The sequence below is a fragment of the Psammomys obesus genome, unplaced genomic scaffold, assembly GCF_907164565.1.
Source record: "Psammomys obesus unplaced genomic scaffold, mPsaObe1.curated_primary_1811, whole genome shotgun sequence".
Lineage (NCBI taxonomy): Eukaryota > Metazoa > Chordata > Mammalia > Rodentia > Muridae > Psammomys > Psammomys obesus.
The window spans coordinates 302,487-327,454 of NW_026596109.1; the positions used below are offsets into that span (position 1 = coordinate 302,487).

At 38.7% G+C, this 24,968-nt stretch overlaps 1 protein-coding gene across 1 annotated transcript in view; it reads right to left on the reverse strand.

Annotated features, from left to right (window-relative positions):
* Nucleotides 1–24,968, reverse strand: part of CUNH1orf87 (chromosome unknown C1orf87 homolog) — a 71,260-nt gene that overhangs the window by 35,367 nt on the left and 10,925 nt on the right. Inside the window, 7 exon segments of the mRNA XM_055629043.1 lie at nucleotides 1,474–1,639; nucleotides 4,238–4,359; nucleotides 8,162–8,286; nucleotides 8,289–8,424; nucleotides 9,296–9,436; nucleotides 17,120–17,178; nucleotides 17,181–17,353. Coding sequence (XP_055485018.1) covers nucleotides 1,474–1,639; nucleotides 4,238–4,359; nucleotides 8,162–8,286; nucleotides 8,289–8,424; nucleotides 9,296–9,436; nucleotides 17,120–17,178; nucleotides 17,181–17,353 — 922 coding nt within the window.

Sequence of the window (24,968 nt, forward strand, 5' to 3'; positions counted from 1 at the left end):
ACACTTTCATATACTTGTCACAGTTAATCTTCAAAATAGTCAAAGGAGATGGTAATTTGGAACCTAGTTTTTCCAGATGAAAATCTGAGACCAAAAGAGTAAGTGAATGTACTTTAAATTTCAAGTTATTTGTGTTTGAGCCTATAAATAACATCTGAAAACACAAGGCTTCACCAGTGGCATTACATGGTTTCTGTCCTACCAAGAACTGCTGCTTCTTAACCTATTTTTTAATCTCATGAACACAGAAAAGGCAAGGTATAAGATCCAGACTGGCCTACAGTATTCTCTTCCCACTGAAACATGTTTGCATGTACAATACACATGCACACAGGGCACCTACAGACTTTAGCATAAGCCTTGTTTTGAGTGTTGACTGCGTAAGTGCAGTACTGGAGAAAGGCAGCTTTCGTTTGAGAACAAGAACCCACCTGTACTGTTTTGTATCCTCACTTTCTTAGTAAATATAAGAAACAACTATCACTTCTTCAGTTTTAACCCCAGAATGTCCAGAATAGAGAATATGTTGCAATGCTTCTGATAGGACCCTTCCCCCTATAGTTCTCAACCTTCCTTAATGCTCTGGTTTTTATCTTTTGAGTATTGTTTTCTGCAACAGTTGCAGGATATCAGCTCTTAAATGAGTTCACTCTGCTCATCAATTTCCAGCCTTTTCTATACTTGGAATCTTGATTCTGCCCTTTGTTACTTGTGGCCCAAGAATTAGTTCAATTGTCTTCTTCAAAATTTATTTCACTTACGAAAGCACAATAACAACACCTACATACATTTCCTGATATTGTGTAAGGAGTTAACTTTGTTGATGTTATATGAGATCACGTCAGTTAAGCATTTAGCACAGTGCACAAAACCCTGTAAAAATTAAGCAGTATAAGGCTGTGGTATAATCAATGTCATTGTAGTAATAGCAGTAATCATTATTCTACCTCTATCCTGCATAGCTTTGAGACATTAGATTATTTGGCTACAGAAGATTCATGAATTAATATTGTTCTGGGTCCTCTTCCATGAAACACATCTGCACTGGTAATTACTGTCTCAAATCAGCATGCTGAGCTCTATCCGCAATAAATTACATCACTCCTAAAATATGGTGTACCAAAGGCATGAGACACCACATGCTGACCCCAGTAGAAGCTGGGAGAGGATGTAAGAAATAAGTTTGGCCTTGAAAAAGTACTTGTTTCCATTGTTAAATATTATTTAGATATTATCATATTTTCTATTAGCAACATTAAAAATAGGCCAATGTAATTGCTGGACCAATTTTGCATATTTCATAAATCTCTTGTCTATTTTGTTTTCTCAAGCGCACAAACACAAAACAAACAGTTGTGTAATGTAATCCACAGGAAGAACAAAGATTATAGCTGTGGCTTATTGTTAATATAGACTCAATGTTCTGCAGGAGCCTATTAACTCTTAACAAATCTAAACTCTAATTTTAGTTACCTTGGCAACAGGGAGGCAGCCAGATAGTGAGCGATCTTCATTTTGAAGGCTCAGGTTGAGGCTGTCTGTGTTGACTCTGCCTTGGCAGGTTCTTAGAGCGATCTTCAGAATTTCCAGCAGGCTCTTGTTCACTTCAGACAGTAAACCGTAATCTTGAGGTGAGGTGCTGATTAGACAGGCAAAGAGAGGCTATGAAAATGGCAGCCTGCTAAATGTCTCTGCATGCTTTCCTGTTGAGTTTCTCAGTTCAGCTATTCCCTGGGATATGCCTAAATCTTAGCAACTGGGACATGGGCTGCATGTGCAATTTTCATCGCTCAACACACTTCTTTTTTCACTGTGATGAGATCTACAATTTCTTCTCAGGAGCACAGACCAGCTGGGTTATTATATAGACCTAGAGGGCTAATCTGTTTTGTAGCTCTCTTTTATTACTTGAGAAGAAACTAGCAACAAACATTAAGCCATTTTCTTGATCTACTTAATCTTGCTGTTTTTAAATTCAGTTAATTTCTAATAGCAAGTAAAATCTCTAAACCACTCATTGCCACAAACAAAGCCAAACAAACATGCTACAGTATTGAAATGTGGATTTACAGTTGAAACCCTCTATTGGACAGACATATTACATACTTTCTTAACCTCCTATTTATGTATGGAAGACATGGTGTTTGGAGAATGATATTTACTTATAGTCTGACATGAAAATATGTAAGTATTGAGACAGTCATGTCTGACTATTTCCTCTTTGAATAATAGATGAATGATAACAGGGTACTAAGATGTTATTCATATTTGTTTCATGAACACTCTGCATCCAAATCCATGTGTTTCCCAGATCCATCTGAATCACACCTCCACTGTGGTGTTCAACAAGACTTGCACTTATGAAGTGACATGCTACTTCCTCAGAAGGAAGCTGTGGTGTCTACATTCCACACCCACATACGTCGGGCTCCTTTCCGTGGTATGCAGATAAATGATTAAAACTACTTCTTCAAGTAAAGCCTTCATCCTCAGTACCACCAGCTTTCTTCACGTACAGCCTCCTCCATCACTGACTTCAAGCTAAACTGTGACTTCTGATTGAATGCTTAAGGAGTGTACAAAAATCAGGTCTCCCTGCTGCAGCCCTTCCCTCTTTGATACACTTGCATAATTATGTGTTCTCTTCACCCAAAGGCTTCCCACAAATCCTATCTCTGTTTCTTCATGTCTTGAGTCTTTCTTCACTAGTAGATTGGGCCACAAGGTCAAGACTTTCTTACTTGTTGCTGTTTCCCACTGCTCTAAAGCATGACCAAAAACTGATTTGCTTAAGATGTCTAGAAGGTGACTTCCAAAATAAACAATTCTCAACTACTTAATAATATATAATACTTTCTGAAAGATCCATTTAGGAGGGGCTATCCTGCTTGTGCTCCTGTAAGCGATTGCTGCCCATTCTGCCTCCCAATTCTAGCAGAGGAAAACCCTGGCATTATCAACCTCTCTGTGCTGCTAAGGCAGACTCTGCCAATCAGATACCAGGGTTAACAATTTGAATTACAAGTTTTCCTCTCTCCTTTCTTTCCACATCAGTTACTAAGTGTCAGGATTGATCAGGCTTTGGCCCTTGCTCAGTTTGCTGATATGGTAGCTGGCAGGACGTCTGGAAAGGCTCTTCCAGGACTGGATTTCATCTGGCACACTTTAGGAGATGAGAGCTGTAGCCTTCCAGTCCCAGAGCTACCCCACCCAGCAGATGATAAGGAGGACTTCCTCCTGAGCTGCAGGCTCAGTCCTATGTTTCCGCAAATACACTGTCTGGTTTTAACAAAGCAATGCCTTCTTTCATGCAATCAGAATAATCTCTTTATGTAGTTTTGTAAAATAGAGATTTTCTATTTTCTATTTTCTCCCTGCAAGTCACATGATGTAACATCTTTGGATAACTGGAGATGTCTTTTTTTTTTTTTTTTTTTCATTACATATGTATTGAACACCTCAGATAGGCCAGTAACTATGGGAGGGCTAAGTGAGACACAATGTTGGCTAGGACAGACAGCATTTCTAGCCTCAAATACCAAATAAGTAATTCCAAATTCAATGCCTGTTTTAAAGAGCTTTGTACTTGGTCGTTTGATTATTTTTATTTAGTTGTTTGTTTAAATTCACAACATAATTTCGCTCTGTACCTCTGCCTGCCTTGAACTTCCTGTGTAAAAAGGGAAGTCAGAGTTATCCTCCTCTCTCTTATTTACTTACTTTTAAAATTAAATTTATGTGTTAGGATATAATACAAAGCATTTCACTATGACATTTTTACACACATGTCTCATTATACTTTGCTCTCAATCATCCCAAGATGAGAGAGTGGTATAAAGAGAATGAGAGAAAAAGAGAGAGAACAAAATGCAAGTGTTTGCAAACTGGGTAAGTAACTCTAATAAAAACCTCCACTATCCTAAAGGCTCTAAAAGTCTAGTGCAATGGAATATGTTTGTTTCTCAAATTCAAACTGGGGAACCTTAGGTCATGAGAGTGGAGACCTTATGAAAGAGATTAATGTTGTTTTAGGAGAGGTTACAGAGTTTCTTTCTTCCCCCTGTCTATTATGTAAGGATGAGAACATCTGAAAACCCAAACCCAGGCTGGCACTTTCATTTTAACCTTTGAACGTCCCAAACTAGCCAACAACAGTACTTCAATTCACTATATATTACCTAAGCAGTATGACCTAAAATATGTAGGAACAATATGACTACAAAAAGGGAGAGGGTACCTTTGTTGATGGTGGCCGGGACTTGGAGTTATCTTTGGGTTTCTGTATATATTTGTTCCTTTTTGCTGTAAATTATCTTTTGTTGCTTCTTTTAAAAAACAAAGTAGCTCTCCATAATTCACCTGAAAATTAAATATAGAGTAGAACATCTTCATTTAATTTACACCGAGAAGAAAGAGGCCTGTTGGCATCAAATGTATTTGGAAAATATTTATCACTGATAGTTTTTAAAAATCCTATTTTAAAAATTTAGGCCAGTAATTATCAGTGGTATTGTCTAAGTGGTCTTATCTGGACAAATGTCAAAATAGTACCTCCTCATTGCTGCCTTGTGGCTGGTAGAGCTCAGTTACTTAAATTCTAGGCTGTGACACTATAGAACAGTAAACGGGTTTTGAATGTGTAACAACCACATATTAATTCAAAATTCAACACACAATATATCCCTGGCTCTTTTATCTCCATAGGTTCACTTTACTTCCCTGTAGCCTTGTCTGAGCACACAACATATGCACTTACATTGCATTTGCAAAATTCACATAGTACAATACCAGTGAGCCCTGCCTAAAACACCTTGCCTTAGATTCCAGACGACTGTGTGTTGGGGATGACAAGGTTCAAGGGGATGACAAGGAAACTGTTCAGTTTCCATCCCAAACAGATATACAGTGGCTTAATAAAAGACAGCCTTTTAATATTTTATACAGTCATTCTTCAGCATATTAGCATGAACTTACTGTATCTTTTGATTGTATTGTTAGAATGATTAGGTTTTAAAGCTGTTGTTTGAGTTTCTCACTTGAGTTTCCTGAAAGTCCATTGAGTTACTTTTGGATTGGGATTAGGATAGAATCTTCACCTTCAGAAGTAGAGTTATTTTTCTTTTCTTTTTGTCCCTAGATAAAGAGCTACAGGCAGTCAGTGACTGCTAAAAGAGGGAGAATTACCCTCTCTTAGAAATGGGATGCCCAATTGGTTATTCCATGCAAAGTGGTCAACTGTAGTGAGAATTTTGAGGTGTTTTTTTTTTAACATAGATATGTTACATGAATAAGTTTTGTTTTAATCCCAGGTGTGGGATATTTGGCTATTTCAGATGCCCACCACAGCTGACTACGAGTGGCCTCATACTCTCACAGGGACATGATCTTGCCAGCTGAAGAGAGTTTATCTTTAGAATTCTGGGGAATGACTCTTCAGAGGGCATTTAAACACCAGAGCTCCAAGATAGACTGGCGGATGTTTGCTCCTGCTGCTTTGCTGTTTGCTGGATTGCTGGTTGGAGATATCCTGATAACAAAGATCAAATTCGCCCCAAGAAACTCAGCTCTCCTAATCAGTAGGAAGTAGGCACCCCCTTTCCCCCTCTAACCTTATTTCTCTCCTACCTGATGTTGAGGGGTTGAATAAGACAGGGTTGGTGTAGGGAGGTAGGAAAAGGAACCTAATATAGCAGCTGAAAAAGTCTGGCCACAATCAACCCTAAAATTAATCATGTACCTCAAGCAACAAAAACTGGCTTAGTAGTTGTATGCATATTTATGTATGTAATAACAATTACCATCCAAAAAGAGTCCATCAGTTTGAGTTGGAAGTGAAGGAGAGGTATTAGATGTAGAAAAAAAAGAAGGGGTAGCAATATAATTTTGTTTTAGTTTAAAAAATAAGTAAGGGACTAGTGAGATGACTCAGTGGCTAACAGCACTTGTTACTCTTACAAAAGACTTGAGTTTGGTTCTCAGAATCCATATGGTGGTTTAGAACCACCTGGAACTCAAGCTCTATGGCATTTGATACTGTATTCTGACCTTCGCGGGTACCAGGCATGGCATACATACATGTAGGCAAAACACTCAAACAAATAGAATAAATAAATTTTAAAAAACCAATTAAATAAGCACATTCATCTCATTAGCTTACAATTGTGCTTTCATTTTTTATAAACAATAAACTTGTATGTACACCAAAGAATTATTTTTGACAGTTCTTTGTGATCCTTTATCAGTAAATGTTTGATTTGTATACCTATTCTATATATCTATATACAGAGGTCACATAAAAGTTCTTTGCCAAGAAAGTGTCAGGACTGAAAAAGTTTATAGAACCTTGGGAGAGCCATGTGGCTAATTCTGGCTAAAGTGCTATGGACAAATAAAAGGAGAACCATTGAGCATTAAAGATTAAATTTCTGGCATAAGGGCCTTGGATGTCCCCCTTTTGCCCCTCCAGTATCACTTGTAAAAGCATTCCTGAGCAGCTGTTTCATCAAGATAGTCCTGCAGCTCAGACAGCACTGGTGCCTGTAAATGACAATTTAGAAACTAACAACTCGGGAACGTAGTTCAGTTGGTAAAGTGTCTGCTGCACCATAGTTCCTGGTTTTGATCCCCAGCGTGAAATATAATTAGTCATGGTGGCACATTCCTATAATCACAGCCTTTGGAAGGTGGAGGCAGGGAGATCAGAAACTCAGGTCATCTTCAGCTACATAGGTGCCTTAATGTAATAGTCTGGGTTGTATCAGACCCTGCTTCTAAACATAAATGACGTTTGTTTTAGTTTTTGTTTTTTAAGCCACTGAGAATTTGGGGTTGTTATTGCTGTATCACATAATGTCTAGCCTTTTTTCTCCCTCTCACATCTCAGAAGTGCTTAGTATATGTAATATATGCTTATAAGCTTAGATGCATTCATATTTTCTAAAGACAACAATTATTAGGCTAATTGAAAGAAAAAAAGTCATGATTGTTTTCCAATGTAGTAAGAGATTGAGGGTGGTAGAAGCCATCAAGAGGCTCTGGATAGCAGAACCTGCAGAGAATCAGAGGAACAGCATGGAGAGAAGTTAGGGTGAGTCTCATATTAGGTAGGTCTTGGGCTATAAAATTGTACTGAACTGAAGTTTTACATAGTTTGTTTCCTTCATTTTCTGCATACTGCTAAATAATTCTCATAAAGCTAGAACAGAATTAATTATGACAGCCTAGGGGAGAGAGAATATTTATTTGACCACCTACTAAGAACTAGATAAAGCATCAATATTTTTATTTGCTATATCACTAAATCCTGAGATGATGTCTGTGATATTGGTTTTGACTTGCTAGCCTAGACAAGATCATTGAGAACAGTCAGTCGCAGGTAACAGATTTGCAGCTGCTGGAGTTTGTGTTAGTGCCCTGGCCTTCCTTTGTGATATCTGCTCTGTCTAAGGCCTTCCCTGTCAATGATACTCACAGTTTCTCATTACTATCATGCCCATTTTAGGATATTTTCTGTGGCTCTGTAATTTGTCTATATTTGGACCATACTACAGTCAAGTGCAAGTGAGTTTTAGGCCAGTGCCCAAATATGGACTGCATACAAACCCACTTATTATTGGTGATTCATGTCTTAGCTCTGGGTCTGCCATTAATTCCTTGGTTTCTTCAACCGTTTTCTTGACAACCTCGGCCTCAGTTTTCAAAACTATAGTGGTAAATAATATTACAAAGATACCCCTGACCTCTAAGACACTGTCACAACAAACTTGCCTTAGTAAGTCCAATGTAGTAAGGGATTAAAGGACAGTTACTGATTTCCACTGCTAACATAAGAGACAGTCCAGAGGCTTCTTGAGGCTTATAAACAAAATCTCAGGAAACTCGAGGCAGCCCATTGCTTTGAATCAGTATCGGGCTTCATATGTTTAGAACAGCCAGTGAAAGTTGAGATAAAAAGTCTTAAGGGGAAATTGAATAAACCTAAGAGCCTTAACTCTATTTTCTGTTCCACTGTTTTCTGATGAAAACTTGGCCACTCATGAATATGAATAAGCTGAGAGCTCTATAGAAAAGGCCATGGTCACGGAGGAAACTAACTTCTTAATTTTATTACCCTGTTGGGTTAAAGTCAGAGACATAAAAATAACCCACAAGATGGCCATACCATTTCTGGAGAACCCTTTTTGGAAAATCTTTGGCAGAGGAGCTTCACTGTTTATAAGTGCAGAGGGACTTCATTCCTTAGGAACTGGTGGCTCAGCTTTGACTGGAGGACAAACCCTGAGGAGAGGGGTCCAGAATCTTCAGCTCTTTTTGAAGTTTGTCCAACAGGCTGGAGCTCAATGGGCGTGACTTTGGTTCTCTTCTGACCATAGTGATTAGAAAATAATCTTCTCTTGTCATTATAGATGGCTTTTGGACAATTTCCTAACAAAACAAGGGACAGAAGTGTGAATAGAGCTCTGAGATGGGACAGGTAAAGCAGAAGCAGACACAGCTGGAAAAAGTGTTAGAGCTTACCTTTGCAGGCCTGGCCCAGGCTAAGACAAGATGGTACTACCTGAGGAAAGTATTCATTCTGGCTAGTTTAGTTAGTTTATGGGACCTTGGATCTTTTCCTTAGGAGGGAAGAAAGCAACTCTTCTTAGAGGATATACATAAATTCTTTAACAACCATCATCAGTCTTGCACAATGAAAGCAGAAACATTTTATCTTGGCAGCCTTACCAGGCCACAGAAGAGGACAATGCAGCCACTTTTGATGAGAACTGATAGACTAAGATCAGAAAGGAGAGGAGAACCTCCCCTATCAGTGGACTTGGGGAGGGGCATGCATTCAGAAAGGGGAGGGAGGGTGGGATCGGGAGGGGAGGAGGGAGGGGCTTATGGGGGGATACAAAATGGATAAAATGTAATTAATAAAAAATAAAAAAAGTTAAAAAAAAGAATTTAGAATAACATATCTGAAAGATTTCTCAGATTGGGGACTTTAGTGCTGAGACTGAAACAAAAACAAACAAACAAACAAACAAACAAAAAAACGATGAGAGCTGAATCCAGACTGGATTAACTAGGATTGCAGGGGCCCTTCTGGGCAATTTGGAGTGAAGGAAGTTGAGCTCTGCAGGTTTGTCTGAAAAGTCCCCAAGGAAGAGTCCTGAAAATTGGCTGAACATGTGCTGTATGATATCTGTCAATCCATTCTCAGATTTTCTAATCAGTATTTCACATGAAAATACATGGTCAGTGACTAATTCCCATCATCTACAGAGCTATAGAAAACATTCAGTATACACACCACAGCTTGACCAGGACTGTCCTTTGCTTTAAATTCCAAGGACCTGTCTGTAGACTTTCTTCTCTGGAGACAATGTTTATAGGAGAGAGACTGGTCTCCAGTTGGTGCAGAATAGCAGTGGGCATTTGCTTCATGGGAAATCTTGAAGAAACAAAGACAAATGAAAGCAACAAGCTGAATTGAGAAAGGGAAGAGAAAACAGAAAGGGAGAATTGAGTGAGGCAAGTGGCTTCTTCCAGAAAATTCCAATCCTAAGTTAGCTTCAACCCATGCAGTCATCAAGTAACTCAATTCCCAGTGAAGAACACTTGCTCCACACCAACTTCATCATTAGACAATTAACACATGTTGAACGAAAATGTTAAGAATTAAATACTGTCTTATTTGTGTAAAAGAAAAAAATGGTGTCTCTGACAGATACACATAAGAAAATAGGTAGAGCATAAGGTGTTTGTAGACAGATGCGTGTTCCTATCAGAAATAGTAGTCTTTGTAGGATGTTTTAATTAGCAAGTTCATAAATGGTGGTCAAGGCAATTATGAGCTTTGGCAAGAATAAAAGAAATTTAAAATGTAACTCTCCAAAATTTTTGTTAAAGTTTATAACATAATAATAATGGTGCTAGGGTCAAGGTTAAAACCTCATGTCATTGTGCCATAGAATATGATATATTATCAATACTTTAACATTTTTATGATGATTTCTCATGTTAGTGTACCTCTGGATATACCTAGAACTAGCTAGCTACTGGCAATAGGAAATGGCTTGCTTGTAATACACTTTACTTAAGCTAACTAGCTGTTCCCTACATAACTTTCATACTTAAAATTCTTGACTAGCTAGTACCAGGATTCAGATGCCCAGACACAACCCTTCTGTCTCAGTTTGCAGGTGGAATTCTTCTGCATAACTGCTGGTAAGCTGTTTGTACTGTCCCTCCCTGATGATCCCAAGGAAACTTCACAAACTTTGTGCCTTTTGCTTCAGTCTTTTTCAGGCTCTTGAGCAAAGTTGGTATTTTCTCACATGCCCTGAATGTAACAACATATTTTCTTCTCTCTTGGAGAAAAACAACCATTCTTTCCAAGATGTTTGCATTCATCACTTTACAGTTTGGGCTCATAGAGTTGATTTCATCTAAATTTTGGGTAAAAATCCAGATCCATGATTAGTTTTAGTTCCAGGTAAACAAAAAATAGTATCAAAGTGATTGTGACAACTTGCAGTCTTCAGTCAGCTAAGAGTTTTGGCAAGTAACCATGAATATGACAGCAACTTACAGGTTCTGTGTAGTCACGAAATATTTTAAGACAAAATCAAGAAACTCTACAGAGTAGGCAAGAATATTAGTTATGGAATATACATGAGAAGAACAGTTGGTTATATGATGTACTCTGAAAAAGGCATCATATGGGGATATATATCAATTAATTTTACTCTTACAAAAAATGTGCAATGTAGGTGGCACCAGCTCCCTTCTACAGTTATAAAGCAAAGGTTTGCAGAAAACACACACACATATATGTATGTATGTATGTATGCATACTGAATTATTTCCATAAGTTTCCTCAGGAACTGTGATAGGCTCTAGAATGAACGGAGCTCTCACAACTTGCAGACGTAGTAAGACGTAGTAAGGAACCATGACAGTAGTACAATATAGGATAGAAAAAGCCCTACAACAACAGCTCATATATCCAACTAATGTGGACGTAGGAGTCCAGGCCAACAGGCAATGTCACTTATGTCTAAAGTTGAAAAAGAAGTTAGATTTTGGCAGTCTAATAACTGGATAAGGAGGGGAATGGAAAAAAAATGACAGAAAAAGAAAAGTGAATACAGAAAATATCAATGGAGTATATAGTGTGCTAGCCAGAGGGAGAGAGCTTTTCAGAATCTAACTTTTGGAAAACACCAAAGATAAATTTGCAGAGGGAGTCCAGAGGGAGGTCATGAATTCCCTTTAGGACTTGCTATGGTCTGTGCTTTATCTGAGGACAATCACAAAATCCTGTTTTTAGATGACAAAAATATCTGCAGTAACTTCAGTCAATGATAGTTTTGTGACATTTGCCTGTAAGAATTATTAAAAATAAAGCATGAGAATTTCACACATGTTTATTTTTGTCCTGAGGATATTAGAAATTTTAGAAGCCAAACATGTCTTAAATATTGACCAATATCAGTCTAATTTCATTCTTCTGTATGTGGATTTTCCTTGCACCATTTGTTGAAGATGCTCCCTGTCTTCTCCAGTGTTGGTTTTTGGCATCTGTGTCAAGTTTCAAAGGGCTGTAGTTACACTCACTTACATTTTGTTCATTTTGTTCATTTCCCTACCTGCCTGGTGTGTGTGTGTGTGTGTGTGTGTGTGTGTGTGTGTGTGTGAATACCCTAGTGTTTGTATTCCTAAGGCTCTGTAAATAATTCTGAAATTTGGACTTCCGCTACCTTCACAAGTGTTCTTTTGACTTAGAATTGCTTTGGCTAGCCTGGGTCTTTTGTAGTTCTGTATGAGTTTTAAGACGATTTTCCTATAACTGTGAAGAATGTTGTGCTGATATCAAGTAAGTTTGCATTGATACTATAAATTGCTTTTGATAGAATAATCACTTTTGTAATATTAATTCTACTAACTTATGAGTATGGAGGGTTTTTTTTTTTCTATTTCCTACTGTTTTCCTCAATCCCTTTCTTCAAAGATGTAACATTTATTAAATTTCTCTGGATGTCTTTTGTAGCATTCTTCTTTGTTAGGTTTATTCCTGTATTATTTTTGAGACTGTTGTGAATGAGAGTGTTTAATTACAGAAGAGGTCTTGAAGTTTGGAGGAGGGAACATGGAGGTAGTTAGAGGGAAGGTGAGATGGAATAGAAGTGATGAAATAATACATGAAGTTCTCAAAAATGAATAACACAAGAAAAACTATGGAAAGATAAGAAAATTTTGCTATGGGGTGGAATTTATTTTAGTGAAGAGAAATAGAGTAGATTGAATTGGGTGAAGGAGTTTGACTTTTATATCAGGGCAATCGGGATTAACAGTATAGTTTAAATGTCTGAAGTAGAGGCTAAAGCTGATAGGTTGTGAAGATCTTTCTAAAAGATGTAACACACCCATGTACTCTTTTATTACCATTCATTTCATGTGTATTCATAGGGTCATCAAAAATTTTAACTACTTCCTTTATTTTTGAGATTATAATATAACTACATCATTTACCCTTTCTCTTTCCTCCTTCCAAACCTTGTCATAGATAGCTCCTTGCTCCCTTTTAAACTCAGGGCATTTTTTAAAAGATTAATTGTTATTTGTATATAGGCAAATACAGAAACACATAGTGCTTAAAAATATATATATATATATATATATATATAACTTGTAAACAATATTTAAATATTCATTTATTTATATTTATAATACAAATCATAAATATATATCAAAATAAGAGAAAACATAATAAAGACAAAAAATAAGAAAAATAACACCTGAAACAAATTTAAAGTTTTGAGATATTCCAGCCAAATCCAACTGGGGTCAACAAAGACTGACCCAGTTCACACCTGTATATGTGGGTGCATAGGGTGATTGTCATAAAACACCAAGTACTGGGTGTTACGTGGCAAAATATTCTTGTAATTGCTGGCTAGTACAAACAGGAGAATTTACAAACAGAAAAATCCAGTGGTGTGAAGATGATTAAAATCTCTCCAGTAAGACAGAACAGGACTCTGACTGGATTAACAACAGAAAAAGACAAAAAAAAAAAAAGACACCAAAAAAGCAATAATGTAAAAAAACTCAGTGACAATTGGACATGAGAGTTATGGAGTGAGGGGAGGAAAGGATTGTTGCTGAAGCGACTAACTGGACGAGCACAACTGAGACCATTCTGAATCAGGTCACAGGACGGTGAGCATGAGCAAAGACTCCGCATTGACCATGTGAACTGAGCTGCAAGGACACATCCAGAGGGGAAAGGCCCTCCTATCTGTCTATTCATTTGTCCAGGGAAGGCAAAATGATAGGGTTCTGCTGCATAGCCAAACGCCATCTATGCAGAAAGGCTTTGAAGCACACTTACCAATTGCCTGTGATAGTTATTAAAGTGAAAAACTCATACTTTGATTCTCATGCTGCCAGATGTCCTTATAAGGACACTCTGTATTTTTAAATTGCGTTACTGTCTTTGATGTTAGTCACACATTTAAAAAAAATTATCAGAGAAGTCAGAACTAATGTTCATGAGAAACTATATGTATATATATATATGCATACATACATATACATGTGTGAGAATATTTCTCTCTCTCACACACACACACACACACACATTTTCAAAGGTTTATCTTGCTGAAGAAAAATGCTAGTGACAAAATAGTCCATTTCTTATCTTAGGAGACTGTAGACAGCTCCTTTAAGCTCGCTGAGCCTCATTCATGCATGAAATTAAGGCTTGTCCTACTCATTTCTAGATGTCTTACTACTGTTCTTAAATATATAAACGTGCTCCTCTAACATGCTAAGCCTTACCTCCTATTAAGGATATTCTTTGAACATCATCTGCTATCTGATGCTTGCCTCCCTGCCCCCACCTTCATGCTGTCTCAGTCTTGATCACTAACGTCTCCTTTGGAGCAAATTAATCTGTCCAGACTGTGGGACATATCCCAGGCTTGTTTTTATCTGCTTGTGAGTGATAGAGATCTAGAAGTCGTTTTGATTGGTGTGCTTCTGTAACTATAGCAGGATTCCACTTACCACTTAGTCAAGGTGGTAATGAGGGTTTCTGTACCAGGCAACTGTGGCTGCCATCTGGCAAGGCAGCATTACATGCCTGCCTGGCAGACATAACCAATTAGTCAGTCCCCACACCTCCCAGGAGGCCTTCCTGTGTTTGGTAGCTGGTGTCCCACACTGAGCTGCTCACAGGTGGGAAGAAGAAAGTCATTTTCCTTGAGTATTACAGAGCCTGCTAGGACTCCCAAGCAAAAAACGTCCATAAGCTGAACTGCTGATACAGCAAATTTCTTACTGGTGGTCACAGTAAATGCGTGGTCCATGTCGGAAGTGAGGAGCTGAACGCAGGTAGTTGAACATCGAGATTCGAATTAGTTTATTGTTAGCATAGCTTTAGCAAAGGGGTGAATTCCATCCGGAAACAATAGTGCCTAGAATCTGAGCTTGAATCCTTAGATTGATACACCTCAGCCTTGTGATACTGGCAAAGCAACTTGCCTCATCTCTTAGTCTCCTTACCCATGAACTAAAGTTGTGTTTTTTGCATCCCTGGGGTGATTTGAGGTAGAAATTAGTTAATACATATGAAGAGTTTAGACTAGTCCTTGAAAGGTGGCAAATAACATATGGAGCTCTAAAATGAGAGTTAAAGAGCTACAAAAGTTATATTCTTGAAAGTACCGTTTTTATGTGCTGAAGGAAGAACCTTTGATGTTGAATGAATTGAGTAAGAGGGAAAATAATATCCTCACTCTATATCAATAGATAGATGGTAGAAGAATATGGAAGCCGCTAGTTTCCTATTTTTAGTTTCCTATTTTATTTAAATTTCAATGTTTTCCAGCAACTGTGTGATATTTTATGATTAGGGACATCCTTTAACATTAAAGCAGAAGGCTGAACGCGTAGCTTTTTAACTGGTTAAGTGCTTATCTAGCACACACAAGCCGTGAGCTATATCCTCAGCACCATGAAAACCAAGCATGGTGGCACGTGCCTGTAATCCTAGCACTCAAAGGGGAAAGAAAAGAGGATATGAGGTCAAAGGTAGTCCTTGGCTACATGGAGAGTTTGAAACCAACTTGGGATACACTGGACCTTGTGTGCTGGAAAAGGGGGAGGAAGAGCAGGAGGAGGAGCAGCAGGAGGGAAAAGAAACAGAGGGAGGAGGAGGAAAGAGGAGGAAGAGAAAAAGGAGGAGCAGGAAGAGGAAGAGGAGAAGGAGCAAGAAGGAGGAGAAGCAGAGGGAGGAGGTAGAAAACAGCAGCGGCAAAAGTGGGTCAAGCATCTGCCTCTTCTCTGCACACTTAGGAGTCACTTTAACGTTAGCTTTTCGGGTTGTCCTCTATATCACAGTAAGAGAAAAAACAGCGCACCTGTATCAGGTAATGCAATACAGAAAATACAAATAAGATGTATCTGGAAGCACCTGGTCACGATAAAGAGGGTTAAAAAAAGAAAACAAAACAAAACAGTAGTATTATTACAGCTCTTGGGAGTCATTCTTGGGAGCGACAAAACAGCAGAAAGGCATCAATGCCAGAGTCAAAATTAGAGAAAAACTCAGAGACTTTTATACGTTCACATGATACTGTTTTAGTCTTGCTAATTCAGCCTGGCCTGCTCTAAACAGACCTTACCTTCAAGGACTCATCACGGGAAAGACAACTGAACATTCTAAACAGAGGCCAGAAGGCCTGAGTTTCACCCTTAGTTAACCCTTAGTTCCACCACTAACTTACTGGCCTGGTTGCTTTCATAAATGGACCTCAGTCTTCAACTAGAATCTCCGGAGTACAGTCTGAAATATCTGTGGTAGGTTGTCACGCGTTCACTCATACGTAGTCTTTTGCCTGGTCCTTAGGCGTAGAAAGTTAAAATCTATAGGGCCTTCATTTCCTCACATGGATAAAATCTAGCCAGCACCCCAGTGAGTTTTTAATGTGCTATTAAAATTATAAGCTAAAAATATTTCTGTTTGAGGTTTGTGCAGACTTTAATCAGTATTCTACTAAAATATCTGGCTGTCACTTAACGTTTGGCAGCATGGCGAAACGCCCACACTACGTATCCATTTAATTGAAATTTCAATAATTTTCGGAAATGTCATTTTGTTATGAATGAATCATTAGTTTGGTCTTGATTTGGACCCAGTTTTCATTTGGTGCTATACTTGGCTTTTAATTTCAAATTACTAATCATTTAGGTTTTTCCTTCTCAGGATGGCTTTTATGGGTTGCCTGGATGGTGTCTAGCAGAGTCCTGGTGATATGTATTTCCATCAAGAAAGTTTGGGGCCCATAAGTTTTTTGATATTTAAATATGGTTGCATGGAGATTTAAAAATTAATACTCTTCTCTTCCTGTAATGTAAAAGCAGACAGACTTTCCCGCTCTAATAGACTGGAATCCTACATGGCGTGCCAGTTAGATTCTTGTCCACCTGAGAAAATGGAGTCATCTGGGAAGAGGAAGCTTCAACTGAGAGGATATCCCCTTCAGATTGGCCTATAGGCAAGTCTCTGAGGCATTTTGGTGATTAATGACTGATGTCAGATTGCCCTGCCCATTTGTGGTGACACTGCCCTCTATCCTGCATCATATAAGAAACCGCAGAGCAAGCCAATAAACACCATCTCTCAGTGTTCATTGCTTCAGTTCAAGGCTCCAGGTTCTTGCCTTTAGTAATATTCCTGATTTCCCTTCAAGATGGATTATAAGCTGTAAGACAAAATAAACCCTTTCCTCCTCCCCTAAGTTGCTTTTGGACATGGTGTTTACTAAAGCAATAGAAAGCAAACTAAGACGCATGGCCACTGACACTCATTGACTCTATTGATCCCTGAGTATCAGTGAGTTTGCCACAGGCAAGCCAGGTTGACCAACTCAATTCATTGTAGACAAGATGAAATATGTTGAGATCCCCTTGAAATTTATTTTCAAGTTGAAAACGAATGTTTATAATTTCTAGTCTATGAAAAAAGGTATGAATTTTAGTTGTGTATGTTTGAACGAATTTATGCTTCTCTCTGCACTGTTCTAATGAATTACCAAGAAAAGCTTGGGCATTTCTTGTTACTCACACTGTTACCCAGGAATCTGTCACTGAGGACTCCCACTAAGAACTTTTGATTCCTCTCTCTTTCTGGCTGCTGCTTGGGTGTTTGCTTTCTTCCTTACCAGCCAGGTTAACAGTGATTTGCTGAACAGAAGAGTTGGTGGGTCCTAGCAGCTCTCTGCTCACCTGTCTTGCAGAATCAGCCCTGGGTTTCTGGAATGTAGTTTGGGGCTCTGTCTTCAACTTCTCATTCTCCTTTCTGTGAAGAGAGTTTGCACCTTGTCAGTCACAAGGAACACCCATCATGCACAACGCTGGTATGAGAAGCAGAAGGTGTTAGCCTGGAAGCGTGAACAGCAGTAACAGCCCTGTGGGATGTAGCAGCAAACTTGGCTGTCTGTATGAGCATTGTGTACCAGAGAGCACCCATGCTACTGTGTGTCCTCCCAACCCCTTCCCTACTTGCTTCCTAATAATCTGAGTGTCTACTCCAGAACACTTGCGTATAAGAAGTGAATAGAGTCAAATGTGAATGGCAACCCACTAGCACATTGCTCTCTTATGAATCAAACATGTATTTTCCAGCTTTTGCGTCTAGAAATGAAAGAAAGTCAGAATGTTCTGCCAGGTCCAACTCTGCTCTGTCTCTCCTTGGTCGTTTTACCCCGAGACTTCTTTCTCTCTCAATGGTCCTCCACCCACTTGGTTTTAAAGTGAATCAGAAAAAAAAAAAACCCAAAAAACAACAACTTATAGGAATGATTTAAATATAACTATGAAACAAAAAGTCAGCCTTGATTAATAAGTAATGACTTATGACTAAAAATAACAAGGTATGACTTTATATGTAGAAAATCTCTTTACAAATAAATTGAGAGCTGGAAAATGGTTTAGCTCTGATAACTTGAGTTCAGTCTCCAGGGCTCAGATGGCAGAAGAAAATTAGTTCTTGCATGTTGTTCTTTTACCTTCATAGAGTACCTGCCCCCACCACAGAAACGCAAGTAAATAAATGTAATAATAAAAAGTTAAAAATAAAAATATATCAATAACCACAGAAACAAATGTAGGTTTTAAGGTGTTGTCTGGTTGAGCATACAAAGATCAAATGGCTGAAACTTTCTGGTAACATAGACACTATATGTGTGTGTGTGTGTGTGTGTGTGTGTGTGTGTGTGTGTGTGTGTATGTATGTATGTATATATACATGTGCTAAGAAAAATGCAAAAGAAGTTTATACCTTGTTTAAAGTATACTTTGTTTAAACACTTTGTTTAGTATATGCCAATATACTGATTATTTCTTGTGTTTTATGACTGAACACATGAAGCCGTTAAAATAGTTGTGACATAAATGTCCAACTATAAAAATAAATGAAAAATAAGCAGTTCAACTATGTAAAGTATATGCACACAATGTAAAAGCGTAGTAAGTCAAAAAGTCTTCCAGAAGTTAATAGTCAGTACCTCTGGGTAAAAAACCTGGGCTGTTTTGTTAACTCTATGAAATCACATCCTGTCATATTCTATTGTTATTCTATGTTTTCTATATGAGAAAATGTTATTTATCATCAGAAATAATTATTTTGAAGCAGTTATGCCTTGTGTCAAAAAAGCATTCTAGGAACTTTAATTAATGATGAAGATGATGTTTTAAATTTTGACTTATGTCTGAGCATGAAACAGATGCTCCATATTTGTTTATCCAATCTAAGTTAAGCAATGAGCAGTCCTTGGAATACATGTGTAGATTTTACAGTCATCTTTTTTATAAAAGCAGCATGAAATGAAAAAGAACACTTATAGAGAACTCAGATTAACATCTATGTGAATAACAGGAGACGGATTCCTAAAAGATGAGTAGAGAGAAATTTCTGGTGAGGGAAGAACCCAGGAGCATGGAGTAAAACAAAAAAGGATATTTCTGAAGGAGGCCCAAACAACAGTTTCAAACGCCAGTGTGTTCTACAATTCGTCTCTAGTTTAGCCATATGGAAACTGCCAGGAATCTTAGCAAGGGGTGGGGAAGTCAGTTTCCATGAGCTAGTGGAAATGGACACTAGAATGAAGTGGGTGATGGGAAGCAGAGAGGAACCACAGACAGAAAGTGTATATATGAAGAAGTCTAGCTGCATGAGGGAAGAGGAGTGGCAACAGGCACAGAACCTGTGTTATTAGACAGCTCTTTCCCACTGTTATGTTTAGAGATGGCAAAGTTTTTCCCACATTGCAACACTAATGTGAAGGAGAAGAAGTGGAGTGAACCACCTTTAAAAAAAATGTTGTCAGAGAGGCCCAGTGCATGAAAAAAACAAAACAAAACAAAACAGGAAAGATTCAGTCAGGGACATGTGCAGTCAAATTTGCGTGCTTGGTGAGTAACTGCTAACCGCTTAATTTTTTTTTCTATGATAAAATACTTACTTGATAGGTCTTACTGGGAAGGTATGCGATGGAAATTCTGAATTAAGGAGGAAATTATTTAAATTATCGGGTATGAAGAGAGGAAGAGAGACCTGGTGGCTGAATGGGAAAGGAGGACAGTTTGCCAGCCAGCTAAGATGGAGAACACAGGCTTTTGTGACATCAGTTTGGAAGTATGGATGTTCTCCTCTGAGAGTGCTCAGTATCCTTCATGGAGATGCACAGAAAGGAAACAGTGAGGCTCACCCAGAACTATGCCTTTGCCAGACTGGTGAAGTTCTGTCACGCGCAGCCCTCGCCGATAAGGACGACGCAGCAACAACGGATTTGTCCAGCAGCAACTTTATTGTGAGGCTCTTAACAGCAGATGGAGAAGGACCCCGAACCCTGTGTGCGTTCTGCTTAAGTAGCCAGCAGGGTGACTTGTTCGTCTGTAATTGGTGCTCCACACAAAACCCAATTAGCATGTGGTCTCCAAATGGAGGACCACACAAGCCTACATTAGCATAAGGCGGCGCATGCGCAGATCGCAAAACAATGCTGGCAAGAAGAACCAGGAAGCAGGAAACCGGCGCCATCTTGTAATGGCGGGAGTGGCTCCCGACAAAGTTCAAAGACAAAAGAGAAAGGCAGAATGCTAGAAAGAGAGTGTGTATTTGGCAAATACTTCTTCTAGTGAGAAAAAAGACATTAATTTTTTTATTATTGTTCAGGGTACTTAAATCTTCATTAAAAGAAACACAAACTAAAGTTTAGAATTTTGTAGTTTAGAACTGATGTAAACTTGATTCTGGAAGCCAGGATAATGGTTACCCATGAGGGTTTGTGGGACCGTAATGGTCCAGGGTTAATGAGGAAAAGTTGAGGAAGCTTCAACCCTGGATATGTCAAAACCTGAGGACAGCAGGAGGCAGGAGTTGGCTATTCCACTCTTCACAGAGAGTGGCATTACAAAGCCGGCTCCCCTACCATCAACCCTAGTAAGAATTTACTACCCTGCTAGTTATCAGGCTTCACTCCTTGTTTAACCTTGTAAGACAACCCCCCCCCCCCCAGATCCTACAGCCCCTGATAATGCAGATGAAGCATCTTTTAACATCTGTCATGGGCAATGATACACCGCTATACAAACCTTGCTCTAGAAACTCTCCACACCTTCTCAGGGGCATACATACCCCTTTCCCCCCAATAAATTGAACCAGTTCTCTGAAGCTGTTCCCAGGTAGGTTTTTCATCTGTATACTACCTATCCTGAGACCCTAAATGGCACTCACCCACATTGGGCTAAGCTTCCCTCTCTCTAGCCCAGTTCGGTGCTAGGTCCTACCTGGAGGTGGGGGTGGGACAGCAAACACAGAGTGTCAGGGGTTAATATACAGTACAGAAAAGTGGGGGAGGGGCCTTTGCAAGTACTGGCATGTTCCCCTTTCTTGAATTCAGTATTTGCTACATGGCTGTATGTTTGTGAAAAATCTAGTGAGTAGTATAGACAGAATATGTGCTTTTATGCCAATGCAGACATTTTTCTCTAAAATGTCCAGAGAAATTGGCATAAAACTTACAAATATGCCTGCCCAACTTATACATGCCTAGTGAACACTGCAAAGAATTGGTACTATTTGGTATTCAAAGGAGAGAGACACACCTAGGTCTGAGATGACTACTAAAATAATTGTATTACTGATGGTTTACTTTCGTGATTCCTACTCTTTAGCCCTTTACATCCCTTAATTAATGTAGCCCTCAAATCAATTCCAAGAAAAGACACAGTCTCCTCATTTTAGCATGAGCAAATTAAGGCTCAGAGATTTTAAGTGACTACATGGCTCTTCAATGGTAGATTCTGATTTAAATAATATACAAGAACTCCCAGCTTTACATCGTGTAGTCAGTAGGCTCATAGAGAAAGCACGATTGTTTGTCATTGTATAAGGATCCCAAACTAAAGGAGCAGACACCCAAAGCAGACTTTGAAGGCCACAGAGCAGATATAATGCTCCTGAACGGAGTTTATATACCTATAAAATTCTTCTCTTAGTAGATTCAAGACAAAAATGTCTAAGAAATTCAGTGTATTTTCGTGTCTTTTAAAACCACCACAGTAGATGTGAAACCAAAAATAACCTGTTAGGTCTGTTTCAAGTAAATCTGTCTTAAAAAAAAAATACATAGCACTTTAAAAATTAACATGAAATAGACTCTCCAGCTGAGAAACGACATGTGTCTCTGCTTAACACAAACAATTCCTCAGAACACACTTCTTGTTATGCTGTTCACAAACTCACAGTTCTTTCTTCTAGGCGGTGTGTTAGCTATCTACTTTACTGAAAATAGAAGTTTGCCATTTCAGAAGAAAGCAAGAGCACGCCCAGTAGTGCGTGGAGACCAAGCAGTTCATCATCCCCACCACATGTACTTCCGGCCCCAGCTTCTGATGCTAGGGGTACTGTGAAGAATTCAGTGGCATCCTGGGCTAGGGCAGTTAGGGATGGTTACAGCGCTGCTGAGTGATCAGTAAGCGAGAGGAAGCTGTCCGACTATTCCCTCTTCCACACTGGAGACTTGCTACCCACTGCTGAAGCACAGAGTCCTGGGGTTAGAGAGCAATACTGCAGGGTGAGAGGCAGCATCCTCTCCCCTGGATGGTAGACGGCCCCTGATGGCTCTCCCATGTAACTCCATCTCACCAGATAACACATTTCATTCAGATTACATAAAACCTCAAATAGAGGACCCAGGGGGCTCAGCGAAAGGTCACCAGATGCCATCCTAAAGGTCTGCCAGCCTTGGCAGCCAATCAGTGCCTCCAATTTCCAGCCATGTGCCAACTATCCTCCAGAGTAGACAGCCTGGAGTGTGACAGCACAGGGACTGGTGATCTAATTTTAATTTTAGTAAAATGTTCTTATTTAAAGTCATATGAGATCATCAGCACAAACAGGGTCCTGCTTCCCTTCTCATTTTATTAGAAAGATGTTAAATGTAAATTAGCAATTGGGGAGAGAATACACCTGAAATATCACTGTAACTAAAATATCATGGTAACCGAAGGACAAAGTCTGTGATAAAGCATGCTGAAAATGTTATGGTGAGAAACTGTGAGGATTTGGATTTTCTTTTTCTTATTTTTAAGTTATGGAGATCTGACAAAAGAAATTTAGTCTGCAGAAAGTTGTTAAAATTATGTTAATTCTAGTCCTGTACCTATGCCCAAATCAAATCACTTCTCCATCACTACTGAAGTCATAAACATATACATAACCATACATAAAGTCACACACTTCAAACTGAATTCATGGTCTGCAAAGTAGGTATTGTTATCATGGTGAAAACTGATGACCAAAGAGAGTAAGTGATTTGCTCAATGCCAGTCATTAGAGAGTTATGTCTCTAACCCAGACTCATCCAGCTCCAAAGCCTGTGCACCTCAATTCCACACCTATGATGTACAAACCATGTCAACTTTAAAATGTTAACACAAATCTTAGTGAAAAGGAATCTAGAGTAGTATGAATCTAGAGTAGTATCTCTTCTATGTTCTATGCTAGTGTTTTTCTAGAACATCAAAGTGCACATTCAGCCTGTGTCTGTTCTTTCCCAGGTAGAAATGCTACAATCCCAAAGCAGCTTAACTGTATAGCACTGAGCTAAGTTCTGGCATTAACTCAAATAATCAGTTTATGCTTTCAACCAATTTTTACCTTATTTTTGGATAATAAAAACAGATTTCTTAACTTAGTGTGATTACACAGAGGGTATAAAATTAACCCAACCAGCAATTGTTCTTTGCTGTGATTTACATTTAAAGTGTAAATAATGATATCTCAATAGCTCTGCTCTCCTGAAATTTCTTTTCGTTAAATGCATTTGGGTTAAATGTGTTAAATGCACTACAGACCTTGTCATCTGTTTATCCTTTGGGTATGTTTTATTACTTCCTCATTCTGATGGCGACACATATCCAATCTAGCCATTGCATTTAGACTGTGTTATCTTTTTTTTTTATTATTATTTTTTTTTTATTTATCTTTTTAGTTACATTTTGTTAACTCTGTGTCCCAGCTGTATCCCACTCCCTCATTCCCTCCCCAACCCCACACTCCCTCCCTGGTCTCCTCCCTGCCCCTTTCCAAGTCCACTGATAGGGGAGGACCTCCTCCCCTTTCATCTGACCCTGTTTTATCAGGTATCTTCAGGGCTGGCTGCAAAGTGGCCTAACAGACTGCTCCTCCCCTGGGGGGGGGGGTCAAACAGCCTGCCCTTGAGATCCTGTTAGAAATAGTCCGTGTTCCCCTTACTTTGGAAAACTACTTGGTTACTGAGCTACCACGGGCCACATCCGAGCAGAAGTTCTAGGTTATATCCATAGATGGTCCTTGGTTGAGTGTCAGTCTCAGAAAAGACCCTGTGCCCAGATATATTTGGTCCTTGTAGAGCTCCTATCCTTTCCATATCATACTAACTTCCCTTCTTTCATATGATGTGTTATCTTAAAGCTCCCACTAAGTAAAGAAAGTACATATTTAAATAGAGACTTTCAATAGCATAATTGAAGATAAATCTAAATTATAAAAAAAATATGAATCTATAAAGGAGATTCAAAATGTATATAACCCATTTAAGAAAGATAAAGTGGCATTGTGGAAGAATTACATATAAGTAATTACATATAATTAAAAGAGAAAATAAGAGAGAAAAAATATTCCAGTAAAAATGGATCAACTGACTCTTGGGAAAAGTGATAGTGTTTCCCAACCTATGAACCAGGTTCATATTCAATGTATCATAGGGTTCAAAGTCATCACTAGCAACTTCATGAGACCTTCTGTTAACATGGAAAAGGCTAAGAACGGCAACAAAAAGCCTATAGATATTGCTCAGTTGGAGAGCACTTGTCAAAAAAAAAAAGTGTGAGGCCCTATGTTCATTTCCTTCTAGTATAGGAAGAGATGACACCACAGCACTTCACCTAGTTCTCAGTGGCCCTGATAAATGGTGATTTAACATTGCTTGTTATGATACTCACCATCATAAATAACCCACTTATCACTCAGCCCTATAACAGATCCCTTTTCTTTTCTCTTGCCTTTTAGAGCTAACAAAGAACCCAAAGTTCAAGTGCACAGGATGTGCTATGTTGCAACAAAGGGAACTCATCCCAGGTGGGAAAATAATGTATCCTGACACTGTTACTTGATAATCACAATAAATACAAGCTCAAGGAACTTCCAACTTGAAAAAAAAAATCAGAGTGATTGCTACTAAAATCAGCTTCTCAAAAATAGAATTCTTTGATTTTATAGAAAATCCCTAAACAACATTGCATCAGAGTGTTCGCAGGTGCATTATTTTCAGACTGCAACTTTGGCCACTTTGAAATAAATAACAGTTAGAGGCTTGAAGTTTTGTGTCCTTTTGACTTGCTTTCTTTCCCATTTGGGTAGTGAAAAT